Source organism: Manihot esculenta, chromosome 12 (assembly GCF_001659605.2).
Source record: "Manihot esculenta cultivar AM560-2 chromosome 12, M.esculenta_v8, whole genome shotgun sequence".
NCBI classification, from domain to species: Eukaryota; Viridiplantae; Streptophyta; class Magnoliopsida; order Malpighiales; family Euphorbiaceae; genus Manihot; species Manihot esculenta.
In genome coordinates, this window is record NC_035172.2 from 13,760,858 (window position 1) to 13,781,938 (window position 21,081).

General features: G+C 33.1%; 1 protein-coding gene across 1 annotated transcript; it reads left to right on the forward strand.

Moving 5' to 3' along the window:
• Positions 1–15,326: 15,326 nt before the first annotated feature.
• On the forward strand, positions 15,327–16,316 carry LOC110627560. Its single transcript, XM_021773908.1, has one exon. It carries the CDS (start codon positions 15,327–15,329, stop codon positions 16,314–16,316), a length of 990 nt encoding a protein of 329 aa, XP_021629600.1.
• The last annotated feature ends 4,765 nt before the right edge of the window (positions 16,317–21,081 follow it).

Consider the following 21,081-nt stretch of genomic DNA (forward strand, 5'->3'; position numbering starts at 1 on the left):
GTTATATTTAGGAGCATCCAATTTCAAGTACTCCGTCATTTGCACTTTACCTCCAGATGAGCTAGGTTGATGTCTGTCAACAACAGGGGCTACTGGTTCTGGTGGTAGTACTGGTTCATTTGGCTCTGGGTGTGTTGCACTTGGATGGGTAGGGGACGGTGGGTACATAGGATATGGTGGATAGTAAGGAGGATAAGGCATATATGGCATGTAAGGCGGATATGGGACAAAACTAGAGTACTCCGACATACCTCCCATCGGATACTTTGGATAGCCAAAACCTGAGGTCTGAACGCCTCCCTGCGACTCTCCCATACCTTCCTCAAATCGGCCTATACCCATGCTGTCATCTCGAGACTGATCAATCTCCATAGCCTCCCTCCTTTCCTCTGATCTTTCTCCTCTCGCTGTACCTCTTCTGCTCTCGTCTACAGACCTTCAAGGGTCTATTGACGTCCCTTCCCTACTAGATCTCTGAGACCTTGCCCTTGGCAATGCAGGAGGACGAGCAGTTGGTCTCTCACTATCTGGTGGGACTCCAGTCAATCGAGCTGATTGATGAGTTCCTCGCATCTTTACTCTCTTTACTCTCTGACTTTACTCTCTGGAAAACAACACAGAAGATAGCACTTTAGCACATAAACAACACATATCAATAAGGCACATGCATAACTCATGGCATGAAACAGATAGGACTCAATACCCTATCCTAGTGGACATGATTTCCTATTGTGCTTGACCACTTATACCCTCTATGAGCCCGACACTGTCTCTATAGGTCCGATCATGTGAACCTAGGGCTTTGATACCAATCTGTAACGACCCCAAAATGGACCGTCACCGGCGCTAGGATTCAGGTCGGCTTAAGGCCGCCAGAACCCGTAGCAAGCCTGCTATACTCTCTGTGTACCTGTAAATCTCATACATGATCATACATTTTCTGTGAAAATAAAAACTCGTTTCTAAACCACGGCTTAACCTGTGCATGCATTATCTCTGTACTCTGTACTCTGTACTCTGTACCCCTATCTAGAGCTTGCTCTAGCTGGGTTAACTCATACCTGTTAAGCCTGGTTTTTCACATGCAGTAAAACATATACAAATACAGATCATGTACATAACAATAGATTTACAACACAACCTACTAAGTCAAGCACATCTGTAACTGAAAACACAACTAGTACATCTCTTTACTATTACATGTCCACTCTACACTATTACAGTTCTTTTTACTCTTTTTGGTACTCTGCTGATCTCCTCTCTACACTGTCCTGCAAAACTGGGGTTAAGGGAGTGGGATGAGCTCTATAGCCCAGTGAGTAGAACAGTAAAATAGTCATTCATACATGCTTTGATGGAATGCATCAAACCACAGACAAGCCATATCAAGGGTAAACCTGTCACCACATAATCCCAATAACTCTGTGCCAGGGCGTAGAATCGAGCACCTGGTCTTCCTGTCATATATGTATATGTGTATATAACACCTCTGTACTTACCATTGCCAGGGCGTAGTCAAAGGCTCCTGGACTTTACTATATACCTGCCAGGGCGTAGTCAAAGGCTCCTGGACTTCTCTATACCTGCCAGGGCGTAGTCAAAGGCTCCTGGACTTCCTGTCTGAGACTATTGGATCATTCAGCATTCACCCACATCAACAATTAACTATGCAATGCAACATATTCGTGAAGTCTAATGCAATCAACCTACTATATATTCATGATGCATGAACTATGCTGAAAGCATTGTAGTTTTTAATTAAAAACATTAAGTTTCGTTCCACTCACCGCTGGCTCTGGACTGACTCTGCAGGCTCTGAAACCTCTGGAGCAGTACTCACTGCTGCTCTCTCTGGTTCCTCTGGTCTGTACCTATACAGATAGACGCAAATGAGGGACCAAACTAACGTAAGAACAACTCTATAAACCTCCCCAAGAATCCCCTTACACTCACTCTAACATCCATGCAAAACATGCAAAGGAAAGCTGAACAGAACACTTTCGGCGGCAGGGTCGGCGGCCGAAAGTCCTCTCCAGAGATGAAACTCAAGCACCTTCGGGGGCCGAACTTCTACTTTCGGCTGCCGAACCCTTTCGGGGGCAAGTTTCGGAGGCCACAAGGCACTCCAGAGACGAAAGTCTCTACCCTTCGGCGGCACCTTCGGCGGCCGAACTTCCCTCCAGAGCCGAAAGTCCAAAAGCTCGGGGGCAAGTTGTGGCAGCCAAAGCCACCATGCAAGAGGTTCGGCGGCCGAATGCACCTTCGGCTGCCGAACCTGAGTTCATCCAGAACTCAGCCCCGACGGCAAACAAACTCCTCCTTCCCTTCAACCTCTCAACACATGCATACTTCAACTCTTCAACACACATATACTCAAGTATATGAACATAGGGGTCCAAAACTACCTAAAAACCTCAACAAACAAATCAAACATAACACATAATCATGCTTACAAGCATAAATCATCAAAACCATCATTTTGCACCTAAGCATGCATCTCTAACCAACCCTTCATAAAATGTCTGTAAAACATGAAAAAAAGTTCATGATCTTCACTTACCTCTTGTAAACAAGAAGATGAACGATCTGAACAAAGAAAATGGATCACCTCTTCTTCAAACTCACTAAACTCAAAAACTTAACTTTTTCACTTCAAAACCTTAGAAAGACAACAAACCTTTGCATGAGCTGCTAAAAGGCTTGCAGATAAGTCATGGGAGACGTGGCCAAACTTCTGGACATGATCTGGTGATAACACCTGTCCAAAATGTTGACTAAGGGATGCACAATAGCTGGCTAAGTAACTCAGCTTCGGCTGCCGAATCGCATGCAAAACCATGCAACATTCGGGGGCCGAACCTGAACTTCGGAAGCCGAACATTAGGCACTTTCGGCGGCCGAACTTACCTTCGGCGGCCGAACTTGGCAAAAGTCTCCATAGACTTTTCTCTTCAAAACTCAAACCAATTCAACGAAAAACCTTAAAACACATCATAACACTTTAATAAAATATAAATCCTACCCTTCTGGCGACTTCCGACATCCTGGATTCCACCGGATGATAGGAATTCCGATGCCGGACTCTAGCCGGGTATTACAGAAAATAACCTTGGAGGAAAACCCAGGTTCGGCCGCCGAACCTCAAGTTCGGCCGCCGAACATGGCATGCATACGGAGGCACGTTCGGCCCCCGAACGTGGCCTGGCCAGCCACTATAAAAGGGTCCCTTAGCCGAAAACGGGCGAGTTTTTCTCCCCATTGTCGGCCAAGGTGAGTTCTCCACCGTCCCTCACCAATCTTGAGTCCTTTCCTTCAGATCTTTCAAGATTTTCACAAGTTTTCATCTTGTTTTGAAGATTTTCAAGTTTTGAGCAAGTTTTGAGCTTGGAGACCCAAGGAAGTTGGAAATCTCCCATCTCCAAGATTAGGTCGTCTCTCTCTCTCGATCTTCAAGAGGTAAGAGCCGATCTTAAGCTCATTGCATGTTTTAAGTGAGTTTTATGAAGATCTATGGGGTAGAATGCATGTTTAGCTTATAGTTAGGTTTATGAGTTATTTTGTGTTTTTGAACAATGTGGCTTGCCAATGCATGTTTGATGTGTTGTAGATGGGGCTTAGGATAGTTTGAAGCCCCTAGGAGCTGGTATGCTTGTGTATGTGTGTTGTAGAATAGGTTTGTGCATGTTTGGGAAGTTTTGGAGGCGTATATGCATAGAAGAGCTGAGTTTCTGCCACTAAGGGAGAAACCAGGTTTGGCAGCCGAAGGAACTTTCGGCCGCCGAACATGATTGTGGAAGCAGCCTTCGGCTGCCAAAGCTTGCCCCCGAAAGGAGACTTTCGTCTCTGTCTGGGAGTTTCGGCCGCCGAAAGTGCCGCCGAACATGCATGAGTTTCGCCTCTGTCTGGGAGTTTCGGCCGCCGAAGGTGCCGCGGAACCTGCCTGACTTTCGGCTCTGAAGGGACTTTCGGCCGCCGAACCTGCCGCCGAAAGTGCCCTGTCCAGCCCTCTTTTGCATGATTTTCTATGGTTATTTCATGATGTTCTAGGGGGTTTTTGGGGGATGTTCTTAGAGTTATGTTCTAGTTGTTTGGTCCCTCATTTGAGTCCACCTGTGTAGGTTCGGACCCGAGGAACCGAGGACCCCAGCAGTGAGTTCAGCTGCTTCTGAGTCAGTAGAGCTTCAGCCAGAGGTGAGTGGAATAACTTTCTATGCTTTAAAATAAATAAATCAGTTTTAGCATGATTCATGCATCATAAATGCCATGAAATATAACAGGGTGTTTGCATTAGACTCACGAATATGTTGCATTGCATAATATGTTGATGATGTGGATGAATGTTGAATGATCCTTTAGTCTTCATATGTTATGATATGATGATGATACGGTACGGAAGACCAGTGAAGCCCATTCTACGCTCCTGGCACCATGTAAGAGAAAGACCAGTGAGGCCCATTCTACGCCCCTGGCACAGTTGGAATGTTATGTTATGCTATGTTATGATTATGTAAGAGAAAGACCAGTGAGGCTCATTCTACGCCCCTGGCACAGTTGGACCATGTAGAGGACTATTGGTGACAAATTCATCCTTGATGTGATTAGCTGTGATGTGATGCATTTCATGTTATCATATGTTTTAAATGTTTTATTATTCTGCTCACTGGGCTCTTGTAGCTCACCACTCTCCCTTAACCCCCAGGCTTGCAGGTACAGGGTAGACCAGGAGGTCAGCAAGAGTAAAGAAGTCTTGCGTATGTAATAGCTAGAATGTGGACATGACAAATTGTATAATGATGTAGAGTTGTGAATAATTATGTAATGTAATGACATTGAGGATTAGAGATTGTGCTTGACCCTATGTGTATGCTATCCCTTTTAATACATGATCTTAAATGTTTTGTAATACTTATGTAAACCAACTCAACACATGTTATGCCACCCATTGGGGCATTGATGAGGTCCCACAGGAGGGCCAATGTTTATGATTATGTTTATGTTCAGTGCATGCACAGGTTGAGTTGGTGTATGAGAGAATGAATGAAAGAAAAGTTTTAAATTTTATGTATGTTGTTGATCATGTATGGGATTAAACAGGTTCACAGGATGTATGTTAGGCTTGCTACGGGTCCCGACGGCCTTAAGCCGATCTGGATCCTAGCGCCGGTAGCGGTTCGATTTTCGGGTCGTTACACGTTATGCCTACAATCATGGGATTCCTATCAATTAGCTGGTACCAACCAAATTTCCAAGAGATGTGATAAGTAATTTTATTTTTTTTACAGTATAAAAGTTAATAATCGCAGAGACCAAGATCACAATTCTTACATAACTACTATTGAGTTCAAAGTATTATATTATACTCGCTCTTCTCTTTAGTTTACTAACTTAAGTGTCAGAGTGGCTGCTCTTCTCTTTAGTTTACTAACTTAAGTGTCAGAGTGGCTGCCGTAGACACTAGTTGCAGCACCACTCTTAAAATTGTAATAAAAAAACTATATTATGTTTAGTTATTTAGTGACTTGATATATTTAAGATAAAAATATTATATGACAGGTAGATATTTAATATTATTTTAAAATTATAATGTGAGACTTGTTAGATTGATATAAATAATATTAGTACTATTTTAGAAATATTTAATTATTTTATTTAAATTTAAATTTTATTATAAGAACCCATAATTATATGAAAATTAAAATGAAAATAAAAATCGATACTAAAATCCAATCCGAATAAAAATACATAAAATTATGTCGAAATTGTATCAAAATTTAATTTTTATTTTTATTTTTAAAAATTTAAGAAATCGGGTTTTGATTTTAATTTTGATTCCGATAAGAAACCATCTCAAAGACCAGAACTGCACACCCTAATGTCCCTACTATTTAATGCTTGAAAATTTTGAAAGTATAACAACTTAATTCTTGTTAATCATTAGTAAACGAACAACTTAATTCTAGTCAATCATTAGTAATCGTTTGAACTTTTTATGTATTTTAACTTTTTATGACTTTCATAAAATTTAATTGTTATATTGAGGCTTAATTTGTTATATTTGTTTGTTTACGAAAATATATTTTTTAAGAAATAATTTATTTTTTAGTTATAATTTAAAAAATAAAAATAATAAATAAATTTATATACAGTAATATAAATAAAATTTATGTAATTTAGATTTTTTTTAAAAAAAGAAAAAAAATCATTTTTTAAATAATTTAATTTTTTCTTTAATTAAAAAAATAGTTTTTATTGATTAATTTTTTTTAATGTTTCTAACAATAAAAAATTTAGAAATATTTTTTTAAAAAATATTTTTCTGCAAATAAATAGAGACTTAACCCTTACAGATTTAGTTTGATGATAGATGCATCTGAATAAATTCGAGAGATTTTATTTTTTAAAATAATAAAGGCTTAAAATAAATAAAATTTAATTAATATTCCATTTGTTTTAAAAAAAATATTTTTTACATTTTTTAATATTTAGAAAATACAAAAAAAATTTAATAAATGAAAATTTTATGCCATTTTAATAACATAACTTCTTTCCTTCAAACGTAAAAGTTATTTTTCATATTTTTAAAGATTTTATTAAATTCTCTGTATATAAATTTATTAATATATTGTATTTTTAAATAAAAATTAAATAATAAAAAATAAGTTATTTTATTAAAATTATTTTTCACAAAAATATTTTTGACAGAAAATATTTTCTAAATACAAATTTTTTTCCTCGAAGGCCAAATATGGGATATCAAGACAGACCCAAGTATGGCCCCTGAACTTTTTGAAATTTTTATAAGGATATTTATATAATTTTTATTAATTTTAGATAAATAAAAATAAAATTATTATTTAGTCCTTAAAATTTTTTAAAAAATATTAGTTTATCCTATTTAAAAATTATTCAATTAAAATATTTTTATATTTTATAAAATAAATTTTTTTATTTTTTATAAATTTATTAATATATCTTAAATATTTGTATCATTTAATTTATTTAATTTTAATTATATATATCATTTAATCACCATACATTTAAATATTTATATTATTTATTTTTAATTAAAGATAAAACAAGTTGACTAATAATTATTTTGACTAAATAATTTAATTTTATAAAATATATAAACATTTTAATTGAGTAATTTTAAAAAAAATGAGAATACTAAAATTTGAAAAACATTAGAAATCTAATAATAATTCTCTTATAAATAAAATTTCAACACTAATGCCATTTTAAAGCAGACATTTTAATCTATGTTTTTTCTTTCTCTATTTTTTTATTTTAAAAATTTATATTTAATTTTTGAGATTTTTTTTATACATGTGAATTTTTTTCTATTTAAAATTAAATTTGACTTTAACAATTTTATGCAAGTAGATAAGTATTTTTTATTAATTAGGTAAAATTAGAGTTTTTACCGAAAAAAAAAAAATTGAACTCTGACTTAAATTTTTAAATCCGTCACTGATATCAAGTCAGTTTATAATATATATATTCTATCCAGTTAATTGACTCAATATTTACTTATAATTTTAACTTATTTATTTGCAAAAAATAATTTATATTATATTTTTTAATAAAATAATTTATTTTTTATTATTTAATTTTAACTTTTGTTTCATAAAAAAATATTTTTTAACATTTAAACATTTAAAAAATTTAATAGACGAAAAATATTTTTCAGATAAAAAAAATTAAGTCTAAGATTAATTACTTCTTTTCAAAAAAAGTCATTTTCTATATTTAAATATTCTTATTAATATTTTTATATATCATTTTGTTAATTAAAAATAAAATATTAATTATTTTATTAAAAAATATTTTTTACGGAAAATAATTTTTAAATATAAGTTATTTTTTAAAAATAAACGGAATTTTAAAATTAGTTAGTTTCCCACAAACAACAAAAGTTATTATAATATAATTATAGTGGAAAATACTCTATGTGAAAATTATTTTTAATTGATTAATTTTTTTTTAATGTCTTAAATATTTAAAAAAATATTTTTTTTAAATAATAAATAATTCTAAAACGTATAAAATAATTAATTAATTTTGCAATATCCCAAATATTTAATAGTAAGTTTTCTTAAAAGTAATGGCAAAGAGAATATGTAATGCAAAGTTTCTATCGTGCAAAAAAATTCACAAGTTAATCTTTTAATTTTGAAAAATATATTAAAATATTCTTAACATTTAAAAATTCTACTAATTAATCTCTCTGTTAGTTTTAGCCATTAAGTATTATAAAATAATTTAAAATATTTTTAATACGGAAAGATTAATTAATAAACTTTTCAAAAATAGGAGAGACCAATTTATAAGTTTTTTAAACTTATAGAGACTAAATAGTAAAATATTTAATAGTAAAATTAATAGAGATATTAAGTAATAAATTTTTAAAATGTTGAGATATTTTAATATATTTTTTAAAATTAAATAATTAACTAGTGAGATTTTTTATATTATAAAAATTAATTAAGGAGTAATTTTTTTTATACTTATAAATTTATTATATTATTGTAAACAAACAAATTATTTAAATTTTAAAATTTATTATAAATTGAACTAAATACCCTTTAAATAAAAAGTATTTTTTTATTTTAATTTTTTTACCTAAAAATTGAAAATTGAGATAGTAAAATATAAAATTTCTCAAATTTATTCGTATACACTTACTGGTTAGCCCAAATATGTGAATGCCAATGATATTTAGAGTTCATTTTACTTGTGTAACTTTTTTTTTTAGTTTATTCTTTTTCATTTTGTGTTGTAATTTTTTTTTTATGTTTAGTTGAAAATTGTAATTGAAATCATACTAAATTAAATTAAAATAAAATTATTTTAAATTTGAATTTAACTGAAACAACAAAAAAAAAACATAATAATAACTGCTTTAAAGACATATCAAAATTAAATTGAAATCGTCAACCCTCCAAAACTAGTTTAAATCCAAAAAAAATAAAAAATTGTTTTTGGATTAGGCTACTAAAAATCAATAGTTTCAAACCGAAATCAGCTTATTGCCTGCTCTATGCATACCTGCATGAGAGAAGAAAGATAAAAGATTATTGCGGTAGAATATTGAAGGATAATTCATAATAGAATTTTTGAAATTTAATAAAATTTATAATTTAATTATTATTTTTTTATAAAAAGTAATTTTATAAACGATATTTTATTAATAAAATAGTTATTTTATTAAAATTTATTATTAAATTATAATAAATTAGTAATTTAAATTTTACTTTATAGTAGTATGACATATATAATTTTAAAATTTACAATATTTTAGCTTTTATAAGTTTGAAATTTATAACAATTTAACTATTTTAATTTAGGTTAAGTTTTAATTTGTGATTGACTAATGGTGAATTTAATAAAATAATTATTTTATTAATAAAATAAAATTTTAAAAACTAAAACTTTTACCATTTAAAAGGAATTAAATTAATTTTTAATTTAGCGATAAATTTAATAAAAAGATTCACGATAATAAATATTATAATTAATAATAATAATATAAATAATTACTATTAATGATATATAAAAGGTACAAATAGTGAAAATTATCGATATTAAAAAATCTTTTTAATAATAATATTTAATATTAATAATAATTAATTTTTAATAGTAAATAAATTTTTATTATAAAATATGTATAATTACAATTTTAATGTATGTTTAGGTATAATTTCAATTTTGTAGAACTAATTTGCAACAATCAAACGTTACTGTTATAAATTTTCAACAGTAAAATTTTATTTCTGGTAGTAAAAATTGCTACTAGTTTTTATATTTTTAGTGATTATTTTATTAATAAAATAAAAATTAAAAATTAAATTTTTACATGTAAAAAAATTAATTTTTTTTTCTTAAAAAAACAGGTCGGATGATTACTAATGTATCCAATTAATATTAAATATATATTTTCTGAAGCATTAAAGGATTTGCTTGGCTGAAATGAATGTGATGTCATTTCTATTAAGGGAGAGGACAAGCAAGATTGCAAGACCAGATCAGCTTGATAATGACCTGTCCCCCACCCTCCAAATTTTTATTATTAATTAATGTATTACTCTATTTTATTATATTAAATTTAATAATTTTATAACTTTTCATCAAATTTCAATTTTAAAAAGTAATCTACAAATTGATAAGTATTAATTTAACTTTTACTTAGAAAAATAATATAAAAATTCATTAAACTGTGTGATTTTATTGTTAAAATCAAAATAATTCAAGCTATCAACCTTTAGCTCAATAATATTCAAATAATTTCTATAGCTGTGTCATGTGAAATTTAAATTTAAATTTTAATTAATTAAATAAATAAGTAGATTAACTAAACAAAGCACGAATAAAATTATTCATACTCAATTTTAATTTGAAGTACTATTTATAATATTTAAATTTAATTATTTACTTACATTCGGTGATTACACAATATTTCTCAAGAGCTCTATTTTCTTTTTGGTTTGGAATTCATTTTATTTAATTGCTATATTGTATAATTTTTCTATCTCTTCGAGCAAATCATTGTCGTATTTGGATTGTCGGTTATCTTCTCTCACCGGTGGTGTAAATAGGTTTTGATTTTTTTTTTTATTACAAATCTAAGATGGAATAGAGAGGGTATTGATTTGATATGCCTTTTTAAGAGTTTTCTTCTTGCCATTTTTTATGGGTGGTTCACTTTGTCTCCATGAGAAACATGGCTATGAGAGGTTCTTAAATTATATTATCCAAAATATTTTTGAGTTTTTATGCCATTATCTCCACTTACATAGCAAATGACTTTTGTGGCTCTCTTGAAGCAAAGGCTCTGTTTAGGTCATAGCCATGATGATATTTAGGACTTGGTTAAAGTTTCATTTGTAGAGAAAATACCGCTTTTAAAATAGTAAAAATAAAATATTATAGAAAAATAAATAAATAGCATATAATAATTTTATGTGGTTCGCCCTTAATTTTAAGTTACGCCCACAGGTCGAACTTCAAATAATTTTTTCACTATAAAAATAGCAAGTATAAAGAGATATTATAAGTAAGATCTACCCAAAAATAGTGACACTCAAAGTGTTTGCCCAAGTAATATTTTTTTTTCACTATTTTTATTACTCCCCAAATAAACTCTCCCTCTTCAATATTTTTCTCAAAACTACAAGTTTTGAAAACACTCAAAGGAGATTTTCTTCGACTGATCTTATACTCTTTTTTCCAAACTCTTGCCTGTCTATAGGCAAATTCATGCACCTTTACTTGGTGGTTAATTGGCCAAGTTAGTGGCTTGGATTTGTAGCTCTTATATATATATATATATATATATATATATAAAGATTTTCAAAATCTTTTATGGGCCCTCCATGTTGGAGAGGCCTGCCTAACAATTCTCCCCCTTCGAACCACATGGAAGGCAATACTATTCTAGCTGCTAGCTGACAATACTCAAAATTTTCCATTGTTAGAATCTTGGTTAACATGTCTAATCAATTTTCTTCTATATGGATCTTTTCAAGTAGTAGTTGCTTCGTCTCCAATACATTCTTGATCCAGTGATATTTCACATCAATATGCGTCGATCTTGAATGGAAGGATGTATTCTTCTCAAGGTGAATAGCATTTTGACTGTCACAAAATAACTGATATTTTTCTTAGGGTCCAAGTTCATTCAAGAATTTTTTTCATCCATCTCAACTCTTTATATGCTTCAATTGCTGCAATGAACTCTACTTCAGAAGAGCAATACATTTTTATAATCTTAATTGCCATGACATGGCTCCCCTTGCAAATGTAATCAAATGTCCTAATGTAGACTTTCTCGAGTCAACATCGTAGACCATATTTGCATATGTGTAGCCAACTAATATAGGTTCACTACTCCTAAAACACAAACACAATTTGAAAGTGTCGTGAAGATATCTCATAATCTACTTCACCACAGTCTAGTGTTCCCTTCCTGGATTTGAAAGAATCTGACTCACTACTCCAACTGCGTGAGCAATATATGGCCGTGTGCATACCATGGTATACATTAAGCTTCCAACTGCTGAAGCATAAAAAACCTTGTCTATTTCCTCTCTATCTCTTTATCTGAAGAAGGACTCTGCTTTGAGCTGAGATGAAAGTGGTTAGCAAGAGGACAACTAACCGCTTTAGCATGCTCCATGTTGAACTTCTGAAGTACTTTCTCTATGCACTTTTCTTGTGAAAACCATAACCTCTTGGCGCTTCTATCTCTTATTAGCTTCATGCCAAGAATTTGCTTTGTTGGCCCCAAGTCTTTCATGGCAAAATACTTACTCAATTGCTTCTTCAAACTATTAATTCTAGAGACATTTTGGCCAACTATTAGCATATCATCCATATAGATAAAAAGGATGATGAAATCACAATCAGAGAATATCTGAACAAATACACAGTGGTCTGAAGTAGTCTTCTTATAACTCTACTCCCCTATAATAGACTTGAACTTCTTGTACCACTATCTTGGTGCCTGCTTCAAGCCATACAAGTTTTTCTTCATCTTGCAAACATTGTCCTCTTTTCCTTTCTTCTTGAAACTATATGGCTGCTCCATATATATCTCTTCCTCCAAATCTCCGTGAAGGAAGGCAGTCTTTACATCCATCTATTGAATCTCTAGATCAAGAGTAGCGGTTAGGCCTAGCGCTATTTGGATGGATGTCACTTCACTATTGGTGAGGATATCTCTTCAAAATTAATGCCATTTCTTTGGTTGAAACCCTTCACAACAATTTGGCTTTGAATCGAGGATAGAGACTGTGTTCATCATGCTTGATCTTGAACACCTATTTATTCTTCAGAAATTTCTTCCCTTTAGGTAGCTTCATCAGTTTAAATGTTTTGTTACTGTTTAAACTCATCCTCCATAGCTTCTTCAAAACTTTTAGGTTCTCCTTCATTATTCAACATGTACTGGTCTCTAGAGTATCTAGTAAAGGGTTATTTGACTCTTTCAGATCTTTTTTGTGGGACTAGAGAAGCTATAGGCACTGGTGGTTGCACATGATCGTCATCCTCATCGTCTGATTCATCTTCATCTACAATGGGAGCATTATCTAATTTAGGTTGATTTTCCTGAACTCCATCTCCAACTTGTCTCAGCACTTTTGTTGGAGGAATTAACTCTAGCCTGTTGAGTCACCTTCAGGTTCTGAGACAGCTTTCTGCTCCTACATTGGATGAGCTTCTTAATTTATAAATAGGAGTATAATTGTTAAATTATTTGATTTTGCCTATTGTAGAGAGTGACTTTACTTAATTGAGAGGAGGACTCTTACTCATTGTGTAAAAGGGCTTTTACCCATCGCGATGTAGTGCAGGCCCATGGAGCAAGGGAGAGGGGCTTCAATCTAACCTGAAGAAGGAATTTGCCCATGTAGTTGAAGACACCCTTTGTGATGTATAATGTAATTATAGTATAAACATATTAGATTATTTCTAGAGGAGGCTGAGAGAGAATAACTAATATCTTTATTATGAGCAATTGATTGTAGTGAGAGATTAATTAGTTATAATGAAGTTGATAAGGAGATACTTTAGTTTGTAATAGATAATTTAATTACGGATAGTGGAAGATGTATATCCGTCGATGTAACCCCATATTGAGAGGGTGAATCAAGTTAAAATTGTGTGTTTTACTTTTATTATTTATAGGTAGTTATCATAACAAATTTGTATTAGAGCTAAGATTCATGGTGCCAAAAGGTTTTTGATATCAAAGATGGTGAGAATAATATTTGGGATTTTAAAAAAAAGGAAAGATTCAAAGGGTTTAAGCTCAAGCAAGAAGATTCGAAGGATTCAAATCTATTGTGGTGTTTTTATTGGTGGATTTTGAGTCAAGATAGATATTGTTAGATTTGTAACGTATAATCTTAGTAAGATATATTTTAATAATGAGAGTAGAAGACCTATATAATAGTAGGGTCCACAAATTATTTGGCTTTGTTGATTATAGAATGTGATTTTGCCCAACAGAAGTGAAAGCTGCATTCCTATCATGAAAAGGGATTTTGGCTTTATCTTAATCTAGTGTAATCCCTTAAAAAAAGACATTAATTTTCAGCCTCAAGTGAAGAAAGATTTTTTTTTTTTTTTTTCCATATAGCTGAAGATATCCTGTGGTGTGTATATAATTATTATTTTATAATAAATCATGAAAGATGTATATTATAATTTTATATTGAGATGAATTGTATTAAAATTTTGTGTTTTTATTTTTATAATTTGAGAATAATTATAACAACATTTTTAATTTATAATGTATATAATAGCTTTTTATTAAAAAAAAAATTAAGTGAATAACTATAATTAAATAATAATATGCATCATCCTAATGGAGGAATCTTCTTGCACTCTGCGAAAGAACAGACAGTCTGAAACTTCGATTCTGCTCTAATTTTTATTCTATTAACTTGTTTAAAAAAATAAAATTGAAAAATTACATTTGCAAATTTGATTTATATCAATTTAATAAAATCAAAATACTGTGAGTTAACATTTTTATAGAAATTGAAAGATATAGCTATTAATTTTAGCATAATATATGAATTAAAAAAATACTATATATTCAAGAGTTTTTTTTATAATTTCAAAAATATAAATTATATTTAATAAAAAATTAGATGGAAGAATTTTTAATTTGGCAAACTCAAAATATAAAATTTTACGAAAATTCAATTAATTTAATTTTTTAATATTTATATTAAAATTATTGAAATTAATTATTTTACATTTAAAAAACTTTTTAAAAGATATATATGGGAAAATTTAATCCACGTCTTTTTCTTAGATGGATCACCTAAGTGTGGAAAAATCCAACTTTTTGTACATATATATATTGGTGAGAAATTACCTTGAAACATCTATTTGCAGAGTATTTTATTTTATTTAGAATTTATTCGTTCATTTATATATCCATTTTCTATGCTTTTTATTTATTCATTCATTTATTTTTTATATATAATAAATTAAAGTCAATTTAATGAAAATTTTTCAATTTTTTATAGTTATTTTTAAAAAATATTATTATTTAATTTATACCGTAAGTAAAAAACTCATTAGTTGATTTTTAGATTTTAAAAAATATATTAAAACGTCTCAAACGTTTTAAAAATTCTACTAGTTAATTCTTCCATTAGTTTTAACAGTTAAGTATCATAAAAAAGTTTAAAACATCACGAAATAATTAATTAATAAATTTTTAAAAAATTTAAAATGAAAGTGTTTTTTCATGTTTCGTAAGCCTTGTGCTTAGGGTTTTCGTTTTGTCAGAACCTAGGGTTTCTGTTTCTATGGAGGCCAATCTTCAACAATTGTCGCTTTCGGACGAGGAGGATGAGGGGTTGGCTGTGGTCCCAGTTGCTGATGCCCCTTCTTTTCGATATGAGAACTGTTTGGTGGGTATGTTTTTGACTTTTAATCGTATCAACTTCAAGTCGATGCGTGAGGTTTTTGCTGACATATGGCATCCTTTGGGAGGGGTCGAAATCACTGAGTTGGAAGCCAAAAGGTATCTTTTTCGTTTTTTTGCGGGGGTGGATTTGGAACGTGTTTTGCGAGGGACACCCTGGCTGTACAACAATCATCTTCTCCTTCTCCATGCACTGGTGGAGGGGGAAGACCCTTTGCAGGTTCCATTGAGTTTTGTGGATGAGTGGGTGCAGGTTCATGATCTAAAGACAGGTTTCTATACGCAAACGATTGCTATCAATCTGGAGAATTTTGTTGGTTCTTTTTTGGATTATGATACTACTTACTGCTCTTCTAATGAAAAAGATTCTTATATGAGGATTAGGGTTCAGGTGGATGTTAGGAATCCTCTTAAACGCAGGAAGAAGCTGGTTACACCTACAGGAGAGGCCTTTTATGCTCGCTTTGCTTATGAGAGGTTCATGGTTTTCTGTTTCTTCTGTGGGCGTCTCGGCCATACTGATTCTTTCTGTGGTTTATTATTGCATAAGAAGAAGGAAGAGTTGCAACCTCTATGGGGGCCAGAACTTCGCGCAGTCCGCCGTCGCAATCTTTGCCCGACCAGTTCATGGCTGCGGGTGGAAACACCGTTTGTTCAGGCGACGCTCTCTCCGAATAATCAGGGCCCTTCTCTGGGACCTCAGCTGTTACCATCCCAATCTTTTCTAAATTCCTTTTTGGGTACGTCTTCTACTACTGATGGGCGGGAAAAGGCAGTAGGCCAGATGGAAACTGATCAGAATCATTTGGGCCCAAATGGTTTAGGTGAAGATGACCCAATGCAGCATTCTGTTGAGGGGAAAAAACGATAGCGTTCTCTTCCAGCCAGCAACGTTTCTGATGCCATGGATTCATTGCCGGTTAATTCTACTCCAACGGTCGAACCTGCGATGCGGGTCGACCGACAGCCATGAGGATTATTTGTTGGAACTGCCGAGGTGTTGGTAATCCTCGTGCAGTTAATGCTATGGAGGATCTTGTTTTTAATTATAAACCTTCTATTTTATTTCTTATGGAAACTAAAGTTCATGGTGTAAGAATGGATCAAATAAAGAACCTTTTGCATTATTCGAATTGTTTTGCTGTTGATAGTATTGGTATTGGTGGGGGTTTAGCTTTGATGTGGAATAATGATGTTCAGTTACAAGTTTCTTACTTTTCTTCGAATTTTATTGACTGCACTATTGGTACTGGTTCTGCTCAATGGCGTTTTACAGGGTTCTATGGTTGTCCTGAACCAACTCGCCGCCGTACTTCTTGGAACCTGTTGCGTGAGCTATCTTCACGTAATGATTCACCTTGGTTATGTTGTGGGGATTACAATGATATTGCAGCGCCTGAAGAGAAGAGTTGGGGTCCTCTTCGTGCTTCTCATCTTATTTCTGGTTTTCGGGGGGCGTTGTTAGATTCTGGTTTGTCTGATATACAACATAATGGCTCATTTCTTTCTTATACTTATAGAGAGGGGACCCCATTTTGTTCTAAAGGAAGGTTGGATCGTGCATGTTCTAATACAGCTTGGAGTGGTATTTTTCCAGATGCTTTATCTTCAATTTTGGTTGCTCCCGTGTCTGATCACAACCCTTTGTTAGTTGAAACTACTGCTCCTACTTGTCATATAGGGAGTAGGCGTTTCCGTTTTGATAATTCATGGCTCGAGGATCCTGAGCTGGGTGAGGTTGTTTCAAAAGCATGGGCAGAGGGGGTTCGGTTGGACTTTCTTGCTAGAAAGGATTTTACTGCCAATCGTATTGTGCAGTGGGGTCAGAACAGAAATAAATTGAAACGGGCTCAGAAAGATAGGATCAGAAAACAGCTTGAAGAAGATCTTGATTCGGTTGATACAAGGGAGGTGCGTCGGCTTAAGGAGCAGTGGAATCAAATTCTAGCGGAAGAGGAGATTAGAATTCGCCAGCAAGCAAAGCTCTTTTGGTTTCGCAATGGAGACAAAAACACTAAATATTTCCACAATAATATTAAGGCGCGAAGAAGGCAAAATCGTATTGTGGAAATTACAACTTCGGATGGCTCTATTTCTTCTGATAAGCATGTAATTGCGGATACTTTTCAATCATATTTTCAGGAATTATTCTCTGGTGCAGTTGCTGATTTCGGTGAGGTGATTAGCTTGGTTCAGCCGAAAGTTGATTCTCATGATAATGCTATGTTAACTGCAACTTTTGTTGATGAAGAATTCAGGCACGCTCTTTTCCAAATGAATCCAGATAAAGCGCCGGGATTAGACGGCCTTAACCCAGCATTTTTTCAGAGGCATTGGAAGATCCTTGGTCCGGATATTTGTAAAGCTTGTCGAGAATGGTTGGCTAGAGGTACACTTCCAGCTAATATTTCAAATACTTTGCTTGTGTTGATCCCTAAATGTGATAATCCAAGGTTGGTGAAGGATTTTAGGCCTATCGCTCTGTGCAATGTAGTGTATAAAATTTTATCTAAAGCTTTGGTTACCCGTTTTAAGAGAGTATTAGATAAGATCATTTCCCCTAATTAGTTGGCATTTATCCCCGGTCGTCTGATAACTGATAATTTTATTGTTGCTTTTGAAACAATACATGGTTTAAAGCAAAAAACTAGGGGATCTGCTGGTTTTTGTGCTTTGAAAATTGATATTGCTAAGGCATATGATAGGGTTGATTGGGCCTTTTTAAGTGCCATGTTGTCTGCTTTGGGGTTCTCCACTACCTGGATTGGTTGGATGCGCATGTGTTTTTCAGATATTATTTACAAAATTGCTCTTAATGGTTCTGAGATTGGGCCAGTTATTCCAACGAGGGGGTTGCGTCAAGGTGACCCGATCTCACCTTACCTTTTTTTGATTGTTGCTGAGGGCTTGTCTTTGCTTATTCAGAACAGAGAGAGTCAGGGGCTTATTCAGGGTTGTCCAGCAAAACAGGGTTGTCCCAGAATTTCTCACTTGTTTTTTGCTGATGATTCTCTGCTCTTTTTTAAGGGCACAGTTATGGAGGCCTCACAAGTGAAATCTCTTTTAGTAGTTTATGAAAAGGCGTCTGGGCAGTCTATTAATTTTGCAAAGTCTGCTATCATGTTCAGTCCTTGCATTCGTGATGATATTTGCATTGCAATTTCTACGGTTCTCAGTGTTCATCAACCTCTGGGTACTAGTACTTATTTGGGACTGCCTTTGCTGGTTGGAAGGAGTAAAAAGCAAATCTTCAATTTTCTGAAAGATCGGATATGGAAACGTATTAATAGCTGGAATAACAGATTTCTTTCACGGGCTGGACGTGAGGTCCTTATTAAAGCAGTTCTTCAGGCTATCCCTGCATACTGTATGAATGTGTTTTTACTACCATTGGCTACATGTCATCAATTGCAGGTGATGTTGAACAAATTCTGGTGGAGTGGTGGTATCGCTGACCGGAGAGGTATTAATTGGCTGGCGTGGGACCGTATGTGTGTTCAGAAAGGGGCTGGTGGTATGGGTTTCCGTGATCTGCGGTGCTTCAATGCTGCGTTGTTGGGTAAGCAGGGGTGGAGGATTTTATCCGACACAAACTCTCTTCTATATAATGTGCTCAGAGCAAAATATTTCCCATCGGGGGATTTTATGTCAGCTTCGTTAGGTTCTAACTATAGCTATGTTTGGAAGAGTGTTCACTCATCTCAACAACTGTTGGTACGGGGTACTCGTTGGAGAGTGGGAGATGGTAGAAGCATTTTTGTTAAGAATAATCCTTGGTTGCCAAGTGATTCAAATTTTGTGCCGAATGATCCTATGTTCATTGATGATGCCATGCATGTTAGTGATTTGTTTGTGCCTGGAGAGTTGCGGTGGGATTTGGAGAAGGTGTTGAATATTTTTTCAATGGATGATGTGCGATCTATTCTAGCTATTCCTTTGCCACTTAATCCTAGACCGGATAAGCTTATTTGGCATTTCGAGAAGAGGGGCTTTTATACAGTCAAAACAGCATATTATTGTGCGCTTTCTATGCTTGGTCGACATCTAAGGGTGGGTACATCAGACTTATGGAAGAAGGTGTGGGCTCTTGATGTCCCTCCAAAGGTTCGGGACTTTATATGGAGATTGTTTCGTGGTGTTTTGCCTACTCGAGATAATTTGGTTAGGAGAGGTGTCGACGTTCCATTGGGGTGCTTGTTTTGTGAGGCGAATGAGTCTATTGACCACCTTTTCTTTTCTTGTCCCATGGTAAGAGAGGTCTGGAGACTAGTGGGTGTTGTCTTATCCAATTCTTGGTTGTCATTTCAAGACTTATTCCTTCATATCCATGTGAGTTTTGGCAGGGAACGTGCTTCAAGATTGGCAGTTCATGCATGGAAAGTTTGGCATGCAAGGAATGAGTTAGTGTGGAATAATATGGTGTTGACACCTCAGGCTATCCATAGTGCTGCCAATAATTATTATACAGATTATCTTGATTGTGGTCTTGCTAAGTAACATACACCAAGTCCGAGTCTCCTCTCTAATAATGCAGGTTCGGCTTCTAGTGCATCGGATTGGCTAGCTTATGTGGTTGTGCCACTTTCTCAACTTCAGATTTGTTTGGATTTGGTGCTGTGTTCGAAGATGCTGAAGGAGTTTTTTCAATTGCAATTTCTAGTTATACTGAGGGTCGTGGTTCTCCTGCTATTGCTGAGGCATTGGCCTTGCGTCAATGTTTAATGTATGCTCGTGATGCTTTCCTGCAGGCTGGAAGTATTTTCATTGATAGTCAGGTTTTATTCTTTGCCATTCGCTCTAATTCGGAGGACTTTTCTGAGTTTGGCGTCATTGTTTCGGATTGTAAAGATATTCTGCTTCTTTGTCCATTTATTTCGTTATGCTGGATTAGACGTAGTGCGAATAAGGCTGCTCATCTGTTAGCAAGACAGTCTATTCGTTTTGATCGTTTTAAACTCTGGGTTGATATACCTGAGTGTCTGTTTGAGTATTATAGTTCTAGATAATAATATTTATTTTCTTGACTTCAAAAAAAAAATAAAAAATTTAAAAAATTAACTAATAAGTTTTTTAAAGTTATATTGACTAAATAGTAAATTATTAACGGAGAGATTGAAAAATAAATTTTTTAAAATGTTAAAAATATTTTAATATATTTTTTAAAATTAAAAAATTAATTAGTAAATTTTTTTATATTATAGAAATTAAATAATTATTTTTTTAATAATCAGTTAATTTACTTAAAAAATAAAATTAATTTAAACTAGATATTCAAATAAAATAATTCTGAGAACCGCTCCAAATTTTTCTTTTCCATCTTGATATGAAAATTATTAAAAGATTAAAATTCTTTAACCAACTGGTTGAAACTGAAATAATTGATTTTATTCAATTTTATCTATGTTCATCTTTTTAATTTAACTGGGTTTAATTCTTATATTTCAAACTTTCTGTTATTTTTTTTTAAAAATTAGCACAGGAAAAAATTAAATAAAAATAATAATAAAATGAAAGAGTGGAAATAAGAGGTACAGTGTTAATTTATTGACAAAGGAGTACTGGCCTTTCTTTCTAATATCCAAATAACAACTATGAAGTGCAAAGCATTATAACCACACAATGAATACTTTCCAAAT